At 30.9% G+C, this 11,573-nt stretch overlaps 1 protein-coding gene and 1 long non-coding RNA gene across 3 annotated transcripts; one reads left to right on the forward strand and one right to left on the reverse strand.

Annotated features, from left to right (window-relative positions):
- Positions 1-2,932: 2,932 nt before the first annotated feature.
- LOC139872671 (uncharacterized) lies at positions 2,933-5,676 on the reverse strand. The gene is made up of 5 exons (XM_071860601.1): positions 5,624-5,676; positions 4,030-4,173; positions 3,764-3,883; positions 3,543-3,680; positions 2,933-3,280 (listed from the first exon to the last, which is right to left on the reverse strand). Exons 2-5 carry the CDS (start codon positions 4,030-4,032, stop codon positions 2,933-2,935), a joined length of 609 nt encoding a protein of 202 aa, XP_071716702.1. The 5' UTR covers positions 4,033-4,173; positions 5,624-5,676.
- A 656-nt stretch (positions 5,677-6,332) lies between these two features.
- On the forward strand, positions 6,333-9,074 carry LOC139872900 (uncharacterized). 2 transcript variants are annotated; one of them, XR_011767198.1, is made up of 6 exons: positions 6,333-6,756; positions 6,911-6,981; positions 7,536-7,599; positions 7,688-7,883; positions 7,984-8,041; positions 8,121-9,074. It is a non-coding gene; the product is annotated as an uncharacterized lncRNA (long non-coding RNA). The 2 variants fall into 2 exon arrangements; XR_011767197.1 differs by having other exon boundaries at positions 7,984-9,074.
- Positions 9,075-11,573: the final 2,499 nt, after the last annotated feature.

Here is an 11,573-nt window from a genome sequence, read left to right on the forward strand (position 1 = left end):
GATTATTATTGAATTATGTGGACATGATAATTGCCACCAATTGATGTGAATATTTTTCCCCTGATTATTATTGCTTGGTAACCTAAGAATTAGAATCGGGTATGGCCCTAATTCACGCGAATCCTAAAGGTAGCTACTGGGTTTAACACCCCCACACAGAATGTTCACTAGACGGAAGGGCTAGTGGGCGTGGCGTTTAGTACTTCGAAGTTTATATGATTATTATACAGACGAGATGTTTTGTTTTGGGGATATTATTATGTGCATTATATGTTAAGGTCGGTTACCAAGCCAAGCTATGAAAGCAATGAAAAGTGACTGTTATGTATCGAGAGAATAATTTTATACACAGGTTATGTGTATGTTATTTTTGTGCACGAGATATGGTTACTAAGATTTATGAAAAATGATTTCGTACACGAGAAAGGTGTACTGTACTTAAAAGATATCGCATGTACATTACAGGTGGGTATAGGATTCGGGCCCATTTGTACCATGCAGCATTTAAATCTTGTGGTCTATCAAAATGATGAATTTTATTGTTTATGATAAACTTATGAACTCACCAACCTTTTGGTTGACACTTAAAAGCATGTTTATTCTCAGGTATGAAAGAAATCTTCTGCTGTGCATTTGCTCATTTTAAAGACATTACTTGGAGTCGATCATCGCAATGGGACCAGATGTTGGTGACTTCGTCCAAATGGATTAGGACGGGGCATTACAATAATAGTCCATCAGTCATAAATATAAAGTGCGAGAGTCTTCGTCAAATTATCCTTATACCTGAAGTCAAATATTCCAACTAATTGGGGATTCGAACTGTAACAAGGTCTTAATACTTTGTTTAATGAATACACCAGGTTATCGACTGCGTGTAGTCCAAGGTTTTACTACTTTGTTAACAATTACACCAATTACCCTTGAATGTAATCCACCCCTGTTTTAACAAGTCTATTGATTATTAATCCATTCCCGTGTCCGGTCAAATGAATAATTATTGGTATTTATAGATATCCCGCCCACCGTACCCAGTCAAGCGTATGTGGTTATATATAAATACATCAAATTATAAGTCTATATATTAAATTAATGATGTATCATTTAGTTAATATAAAGCCCATTAATAGCCCATAGTCTAATTTTCACAAGTGTCGTTCTTTTATTCAAACCCCAATTATGGTCCAAAGCCCAATTACCCCGTCTTTAATATTTAGCCCAACATCACGATTACTTCGATTTAAATAAGCATAATAATAACTTAGCTACGAGACATTAATTTAAAAAGGTTGAACGTAACTTACAATGATTAATAATAGCGTAGCGTTACACGGACAGAATTTCGACTTACACACTTACAACATTCGCCACTATAACCTTATTATTAAACTTTAATATTAAAATTATAATTAAAATTAAAATATAAATATATTTGAGAGTAAGAGAGATTGAAAATTATGTGTAAAAATTCGGCCAGAATTCGTTGTATTTAAAGAATGTGGCCTGCTACAGTAACTCATGCGGTCGCATGAGTTTTGTGCCTTCTGGCCATGCGATCGCATGGGCGTCATTTCCTGGTCACATACTTTTTGGCTCTTAGCTTGTCGACATATTTATTTAATATATAATATATATATATATATATATATATATATATATATATATATATATATATATATATATATATATATATATATATATATATATATATTTTATATAATTATATATATTATATTATATTCATGTGCATAGTTGATTTGTAATTTTAGCTCCGTTGCGTCACGCGTTGATAGTTGGTTCATGTTCCGGTTCCGAATTTTCGAACGTCCTTTCGTACTATTTAATATCTTGTACTTTGCGTTTTGCGGCTCGTACTCTTGTAATTTTTAGACGTTTCTCATCAATAATTTGAACCATTTTGATTGTACTTTGTACTTTTTAACTTTTTGGTCGTTTGCGTCTTCATTTCGTTTAATCTGTCTTTTGTCTTCACCTTTTATTATTTAAACGAATATCACTTGTAAATAGAACAATTGCAACTAAAAGCTTGTCTTTCTTGAAGGATAATGCTATGAAATATATGTTCGTTTTTAGCATTATCAGCATCCATACTGTAATTTTTTTTATTTGCTTTGTTCAGCAACTGCATCTTGTTAGTTGCTATTATTTTGTTTGTAACTCAATTCGTATTTGATGTTATCTTGTTAGTTGTTGTAATTCATAATTTGTTCAGCAACTGCATCTTGTGGGTTTAACTCATTTGCCGTCAAAACCAAGGTTGGTCATTCTTTAGTGTTATACAATGTGTGTATTCCTGGTGGGATGGGGTGCATAATAACAAATGGTTAATTAGGTGGTATTTGCTGTCCCTACTAGACTTCAATTATGTTAAATCAAAGATTCCTTCTATGGTCTATGGAGTTTTGATCCACGATAACATGTGGTATTCAATATGGCATTATTATCATGGTGGCAAACAGACTAATGACTATTTGTTTTGGTATAGTATTTTTTGTATTTGTATTATGTATCATGTTACCAGGATATGAGATGTACATTAGCTTGTCCAAAAGTTTTATTTTGATCATGATGGTATTTTTCCTTCCTTTTGACACCTTGTGCAGGTTTACTACATTTGATTTTTTTTATTTTCAAACAAATAATACACATGTACGTGTTTTCCTAGTTGAGCATGTCGCGTTTTTTAGATGTTTATGTTATCAGTGCAGAGTTCGAAAACTCAGTTCAACTTAAATGATCATCATGTTTGGAATCTACAAGTAAACCATGCTCATATAATGATAAAATTTAATTCACTAAATGAAATAAGTTCATAAAACCAGGCTCAAACATCTTACACCCCAAAGTCAGACTTTAAAAACAAAAAACTACTAATATTCCAGTACCATCAAAAAATAACATTACTCAAAACTTAATATCCCCTCCCAAGAGCCTTGAGGCTATTTGCATAACTTCTAGCATCCAATAGCACCTTAGTTTTTTGTTTGTTTTCGTTGGACAGCAATAACTTTGTCACATATTTCTTCCTCAGTTTTGTCAAAATGAACTTTTGTGCTCGGTTTTCCTCACAAATATCACAATCCCATCTACTCAAGTGTCCTCCTGCGAACGTTTCCATGTGGCGCATAACAAATATGCCACAATCTACAACATTTTTGCGCGTGCCCCACTTCAATTCAGGTGCTTCAAAATCAGCTTCCTCAATATCATTAGCCTTCACATTCCCAATAGACTTGAGATACTCCACAAAAATAGATTTCTAGGTTGGGAAAATAATCAAAAATAAGTTTAATGAATACAAGTTAACATATGTAATTCATCATAAACTTGTTTACAACCTACATTATTCCAAGTATGCTTACTAAATTTCATAATTTGTTACATACATAACAAATCGACTGTCCATTACAAATCTATAAACATACACACCATTGCATTTTTTGCGCACATTACAAGTTTGATAACCATAACATCAGAAACAAATAAATCATAAAGAAGAAATAGATATCATTAAAACTTACAAGCTTGTTCGGGAATTCGCCGTATCTTCCTTCAAATGGAATCGTATATATCATATTGTCTAGTAGTATCACTCTTCCTATCTTCATATCAAAACATATAAGATAGAAATGGCTACCTTGTATTACTGGGAAAAAGACCTGCAAAAACAAATTAGTCTTTACACACTTATTCTATCAGATATATTTACGACGTATACGTACAATCTTTTGTATGAACATACCAAATCGACGTTTTTTAATGACCTGAACTTTCTATCTCCACTTACAACTTCTTCGATATTAGCCACAAATAGATTAAAACAATCAATGTGTGACATTGACCCATTAACCATGCCATCCTTCTGAAACACAATATATGTTTACAATTTTCACAATATGCACACAATCCAAAAATAAATGAGTAACATTAATAATTATTCCTAATATTAACAAAATACAATTACATAAAATACTTTAAATCTAACTGACCAGAATTCCATATTCTCACCATTATCGTTACTTTCGTTCGTTTTTCTTCTACACTTCCTTTCACTTTAAGTCATCAATGGTACACTATTATCAGCATCTTCATCTTCAATTAATGCAGTACATTTTTTTGGGGGGTTTACACTTTTGTTCTTCACATACGTACCTACAAATTAGGCATCTCTATAAGTTATCAACTTTAACACATCTTTTGTTAATAATCAAATATAAACAATAATGTGAACATTTATATACTCGTTGAACATTTATTTTTATTCAGGAATCTTACAAACCTGCAAACTATTTACAAGATTAAACTCTTCATAAACGTTACAAAGCAATTCAGAATACATTCTTTACATTTCGTACAGGACATGCACATACAGCTACTATCACATCTTGTTACCATATTAACATATACAAACCATGTTCACATTTGTGCGAAAAAAATTTATTAAGCAAAAAATTAATATTAAAAAAAAATTAACGCAAATTATATGTATTCACAAGTTAACATTATAACAACCTTTGTAATTGTTCATATGTTCACATCACAGTATACTACATATTTTCGAACCTATTATAACGTATAACCAAACTAGTAATCTTATCCTTCTTTCACATATGAACATAAAGTCATTGTTACATCTTGTTACCATATTTCCATATTCCAAACATGTTAAAATCTTGAAACATTTTAAACACATACACAAATAAACGAAACACATGTTAACAAAATCACATTGAGACACATGTTCACATATTATTAACCAAAAAAGTTTCTGTTACATTTACATTACATAGCAACTGTTACATAAATTTTACCATATTAACTTATGCTACACAGTTGCAAAACTTTCAAAATAATTTTTAACACAATGAAAAAAAAAATTGAAATTAAAAAAAAAAATTAATTAAAAATAAAACTATTAACAAACGTACATGTAATCTCAAGTAAACACTTTCACAATTTAACATTTTCACAACTGAACACTTTCACAATCCATCAAAAAAATGATACTTAAAAAAAAAATTAACACAACCTAAATGTAATCCTACCATACACGCATTATAGATAACTATATATTTCAGTAACCACCCAAACATTATACTTTTTGGAACATCTTGTTACCATTATAACTTTTTCGCAACCTGTTAAAAAGTTTGTATATTCGGAACTCGTCCGCAAAACAATCCAATGATAACAAATTAACATACTTTCACATGGTAACAAATTAAATAACACATATCACAACATTCAATAATTCATAATAATAAATGTGGCTACATTCACACATTATTATTATTAATCATTTTAGGTGAAAAAGATAACAAACAACCATTGACAAAACAATCCATTATAACTTGTTAACAAACTTTCAAAGAATAATTTACTAGTCACAATATACAAATATCACATTACAATTAACAAAAACAAAACTTTATACTTAATACAATAACACCATGACAACGACTGATATGTACAACAAATTGGTTCCTAACTAAACAAGTTAACAACTTAACATATCTCATGTAAACCCCTCTGTTAACTTACTCAGTGAGATTTAACAAATTAACAGACATGCAAACACATTATGCATCAACATAAATCATACCAGCAATGTTTTGTTCACCTTGTGATTTTCTCGCAGAAACATCCATGTCCTTTACACACACACACACACACACACACACACAAAAAAAAATTAACAAAACAATAATTAAATCAAAATCAGCCTACTAATTAATAAATTTATAGTCCGCGATTATAAAATTAACATCAGAATACCTTGATTCTAGAACGGATTCTTGTTCGTTTTTTTGTTGACTTGGTATTAATCGAAATGCTCGAAATGCTCCGTATCTGGTAGCAGGTAAAATTATCAATTACATAAAACTGCAATTGAATGGTTATTAACCGATAGAAGGTTTTTGATGCTACTCCAGTTAACAATTGCGGTTTTATCATCTTCGATTTTGAAGTAGAAAACCGCTATCCTTTTTTTTTTCAACTCCTCATACGGTTATGTTCATTTTTTTAAAAAAATTTAAAACTCATCCGCCTCTTAATTTATTTCCAGATTTACCCTTTCCCGTGTTAATCTCCTCTATATATTAAAGCACAGTTCTTAATAGTTAAGATTTACAAAGTCAACCATTCAATAGCCATTCTCCACCATTAGATTAACTTTTTCAAACAAAATCTAATGGTCAACATTTACCTTAACTAAGAATTGTCTCTTCCTTATCAAGATTAATATACTTTTACTATACTGCCCATCAATCAATCACTGCTTAAAATCAGTTTCTGACTTGCAAGTTACTTTCCCCATTTCAAAACCAAAAACCGTCATCCCCATTCATCTTTCGAATTCCTCTTTAAACTAAAAACCGTCATATCCATTAACCGCATTCAAAATCCCCTTAATTTCATTCGATTCCTGCTAATTTAATGTAATGGGCAATTTCATTTCTTGGTATTAGGGTTGAATTAGGGTTGAATACGTTTAGATGTTATGTTTGCAGGCTTTATGAATCCACAAATTGTTAATGAGAACAAGCCTCTAATTTGGCTAAACAACAATAAAATAAACCGCTTCCTTTCTCCTCCATCTTTTTTCACTCGCCGATCATTAAAATGTTTGGTGATTGAATTAGGTTTCTGAATTCTGAATTCTTTTTCTTACACTGACAATCAATATCTATCTAATTATCTGTTACCCGAAGATCAAAATTACGACTGAACCAGGTAATCAAACATTCAAAAATTTCCTTTTCTTTATGTGATTTGTGTTTGTTTTACAAACGAATTTTGGTTGCTTAATTATTGTTTGATAGGAGTAATATTTTTTCAAGTTCTATATTTGATGTTTATATTTTGAAGCTTTTTGAATGCATACAAGGTGTTCGATGTAATGTCAATACAAATTTCAAGGACCGTAGTCTAATCAAGTTCTTGTTGGAGAGCCTTGGGGTAAAACTCTTATACAACTTTTTCTCTTTTGCAGATTAATTCACACAAGGGATAGACACATTTAGGAGCATTATGTTTTTCAATTTACATCTAAAGCAGCATGCAAGTTACGACTCTAACCGTGCTTTGGGTTACAACTTTAATTTAAAAAAAAAATAAAAATTTAGAAAAGCCTCTCAACACAGGCAACCTTTTTAAAAAAAAGAATTATAGGTTGCTGATTAAATTGTAAAAAAAAAAGTCAAATGAACCATTGTTAGTAACCCTTTTACATAATAACTTATAATCCACTATATATCCACATGTAGTGAATTAATGTAGTTATGAATATATTAATATAAGTACAATAGAAAGTGCAAGTGTTGCAACTTGCATATACCTGTTTCTTTTCATTTTTTGTTGGAAACTGCATGTATATCATGACTCATGAGTTAATGATAATTGGTAATTCTACTTATATATTAGTTACTAATATGTATATTTGAGAATATCAATTATAGACATCGCACGCATATTATGGATCTTGATCTAAAATCAATGTTGGTTTGCTGAAGGTTGTTTTGCTGGTGGAGAAATACAAGAGATCCGATGTGGGGTATGACAAACTTGATGGTAAAGGTGACTACATTTTTAGTGACTTGACTGTATTTAATGTTATTATAAATTATGTTATTTTATGTTGTATGACTATTGATATGGTTACCAGTGTTTACATGTATGTATCGAAACTTTAAGGAGAAGCTTCGACGAATTTGTCCTGATCGAGCATCTAAGTGAACCATATGATTCATGTAGTAAAACCCAATCCAGAAAATTGGATCAAATCTGGCAATCAAAAAATGGCTTTTGATCCTTTCAATGGTGAACCGTTCATTAAAGTCTCAGCATAAAGTGGAATCAAGGTACACTATATCATCATAATTGATCATGCTATCATATTAGTCACGATCATAGTCATACTTAAATATGTACTTACTACTAACATTAAACATTTTTTTGTAGGTACCATTTATATATAGACGTATCCGCAATAGCATGCTATATGCTTACCCTATCCGAGGTATCTTCATATCTTAAATATCTACACCTGTTTTGGTTTTCACTGTTTTCAAATTCATTTTTATTTACTACTGTTTCAGGTTTCTGATTTATTTGTAAGTTAATACAAAGGGTCTCACCAAACAGTAATCATCCATCTATTGTTGAAGTGTTTTCTTCCTTTTTAATCTCATTTTGTCATATAACATGGTAACTACATTAGGTTTATACTTTATTATGTAAATTATATTTGTTATGGCCTGCGTTAATTATGCCATTCATATTTCACTCTTGAGATTCCAACACTTACTCTAGACGTGTTTCTTTACAAATTATATATGTATGTACAATCCAGGTTCTAAAACTTCCACTGTTACAAAATGAAATTGATATTGTGTAAAATTTTAGTCTAATCAATCATATAAAAATATGATATGATTCACATGCTATTTGGTTATATATCAGATGTAACAGGATTATATAAATTTGGTAACAAAAGGTTCAACTATTTATGTTTAATGGTATTCAATTTATTTGACGTGAACATCTCCTATTTGGAAATCCACATTCTTCTGAAACTAGGTGTTTCAGCTCTCTGTCGGCTTGGGCTAAGTTGAGTAGCACATTAGCAACTTTTTCTTAAGAACAACTAGATGATTTCTAAATACTGATATATCTTCATTTATTAATTGCAGGTAAAATGTCACATATGGACTTGCAATTTCTCTTGTGCCTTCCAAGTATATGTTGGAATTTTTTGGTTACACATAGAAAACCTCGTTGTGGAGATGATGTAACTGTATGTTTCGGTAATATTTAAGTGGCCTGTAAGCGCACCTTCTTTACCTTCTTTTTTTATTTGATTATACATAATGTTAGATTAGATGTGGCCTTGGTCAGTGTTAGTACCATCTCCAAATGGGTTATACAGGGCTGAATTTGATTCGCAAAACCTTTCCTGCTATGCTCTAAATGTTTACGTGTTTGAGATAAAACATAAGCCAAATTAACTATGTTAACTCTATTACTGTTTTATCATAATTAAGTTTTTCTGATTTGAAACCTCTACGCATAGTTAGGTAAGCTTAAAGAGTATCAGGAAGTTAGAAATATTTTCGTCTATTTATGAAGCAGCGATTTAGAAATTATAAAAATGTGTGTTTCACACATTTTTTTTTTATCAGGTGTGATGGATATTATGATATGTATATAGCTTAATTTGATACCTAGATTGGGACTTTGATATCAAGGTTACTTGATTTTTGTATCTTTCTTTTGTATGAACGCATCAGGTTAATTTTCATATTCTGACGCAGAATCTGTTAATGGTATAAAGTTATGTGCTTAATTGATAATTTTAATTTCAGATGATGGATTTGAAAGTTTATACTGCCATATTTCCACTCTCTTTTAATTTCTGCTATGTAGTGTGTATATGCTATGCTTAACTTCCTCCTAATCATCCAAGTCTAATAAAGGATGCTGATACAGGGTTTTGAGGACATGATATCGGGAATGTATATAGGCGACAAAGGAAGAAGAGTTAAGTTGCGCTATTAAGTAACGTCAGATTGCTACCTGATGTCTGGATCCTTTGGCTCATAAACGATAGACAAAGATAATTAAAATGAGACAAAAAATATGGTAAATTGTGATATTTTTTTTATCCGTTGAAAGTTCATTTCATACCATGTAACTATATAAAACATACATTTAGTTCCTTCAAAACGCGTTACTCCATTACAACAAATTTTCATGTATAATCCCGCGAATTCGCGGGTCTTAAACTAGTATACTATTATTTTATTTTATTAATTAATACTAAATCTAATCCAATCCATTAATCTAATAAATCTAACGGCTGATACTAGTTCTCGAGATTCTCACAAATTTACTAGTTCACATTTTAACTCAACCCTATATAGATATATGGGAAAATTGATTCAAAATGCATCGAACTTTCATCAAAATCCTTTTGTATGCATTCAACTTTCGCGGGTTTTATTGTATGCATTCAACTTTGTATTTTCTCCTATTGTATGCATTCAACCTGCTATACATCATGTAACAGGTCACTAACATTAACTTTTTGACGCAGTTAGTCCCTCAACATAACGACCGTTAGTTATCATCCATGCTTTAGAACTTTAAATTTAGTTAATGACCCATATTCTTATCCAATGTACCCTAGTGACCCAAAATCACCCTAGAACTCTAAAATTAGTTTATAAACCTGTTGGAAACTTCAATATTTCAAAAAAAGTGTAAAAGGATCGAAATGGACAATTATGACCCAAATGGATCATAATTTCTCACTTTAATCAAATTATGTTCAAGACTCGTTTTTAAAATACCAAAACATGATTTGTTTAAATATTTTGTTGTTGAATAATTTGTGTAATTAACAAACGAAGTTCAATTATGAACTTTATATTTGCGTCTGAGTATATATTGATTAGGACCCAAGAAAATATATAGATGTTGTATACAGAGTATTGTTTATTGCCATAGTTGAGGTTTAAATGAGTCTTGTTTCCTACTTACATGTGCATGTATTGTTTATATGTATATATTCAAATATTATGACACAATAAAATGCAATTGACTAATCGAAGCAGGATGAGTACTTTATTTTTTGAGGATGGCTTGAAAGTTTCTTATAATACATTATATGGTGTGGGGTCAACTAAGTTAAAGGGAACATTAATTTCAATGAAACCATTAACAATGTAAATGATTTAAAAGTTAACAGTGTTGTAAGGGTTTGGTTACAAAACATGAAATTCACTATTGAAACAATTATTATGCTAAGTGCTATCTGAAAGCGAATGTTACATACTATTGTGCTCTTGATATAGGTTAATGAAGGGATGAAAGTGATAAGGAATCAATGAAGTTGGTTACACAACCTATAGGACATAGGTGGTGCGTGTTCAAAAACAAAATGTAAAGAATGCAAGAAGCATGAGTAAATGATTTTAACTAAGGAAGCTTAAAATTAAAACTTGAAACATATAGAATCGATGAGGATTCTATCCAGCAGCTCCATGCCTCATCTATAAACATGATGGTTGTGGTTTGTATGTCCAAAACATAATTTTGAACCAACTTCGATGTAAAAGGGTTTTAAAATCGATAATTCACTTTCACTCCCTTGACAGCTCGGTAATAGGTTTATTGGGCGATATGCAGTGCACAAGTTCTACGACAAAGCCTTGGTAACTCGTCGTTATTATTAGCAAATATTACAATTTTGAACCATTTACTATGAATGGGTCGATTTGTATATGTTTATTTTAAACGGAGATCAAGTTCCTTATTAATTCATTTGAAGTCCTTTTGTAAATGCATGTGTTTCCCTAATCATGTAATCGTGCGTTAAGTTGTCGGGTATAGAGGATGGTTAAGTTGAAGGACTAATGAAATTAGAGTTTACAAATATGAGGGACTAAAGATGTAAATATCTAGAAGGTGACCTAGAAGGTAACCTGTTATAGCAGGTTGAATGCACACAATAAGAGAAAATACAAAGTTGAATGCATCCAAAAGGATTT

Source organism: Rutidosis leptorrhynchoides, chromosome 10, assembly GCF_046630445.1.
Source record: "Rutidosis leptorrhynchoides isolate AG116_Rl617_1_P2 chromosome 10, CSIRO_AGI_Rlap_v1, whole genome shotgun sequence".
NCBI classification, from domain to species: domain Eukaryota; kingdom Viridiplantae; phylum Streptophyta; class Magnoliopsida; order Asterales; family Asteraceae; genus Rutidosis; species Rutidosis leptorrhynchoides.

What these genes read in the sequence shown, in the direction of transcription:
- LOC139872671 (XM_071860601.1), bottom strand. An exon ending in CATTAAAAAACGTCGATTTG is followed by an intron (nt 3,681 to 3,763) that starts GTATGTTCATAC and finishes TTGTTTTTGCAG; the next exon opens with GTCTTTTTCCCAGTAATACA. An exon ending in GCGAATTCCCGAACAAGCTT is followed by an intron (nt 3,281 to 3,542) that starts GTAAGTTTTAAT and finishes TTCCCAACCTAG; the next exon opens with AAATCTATTTTTGTGGAGTA.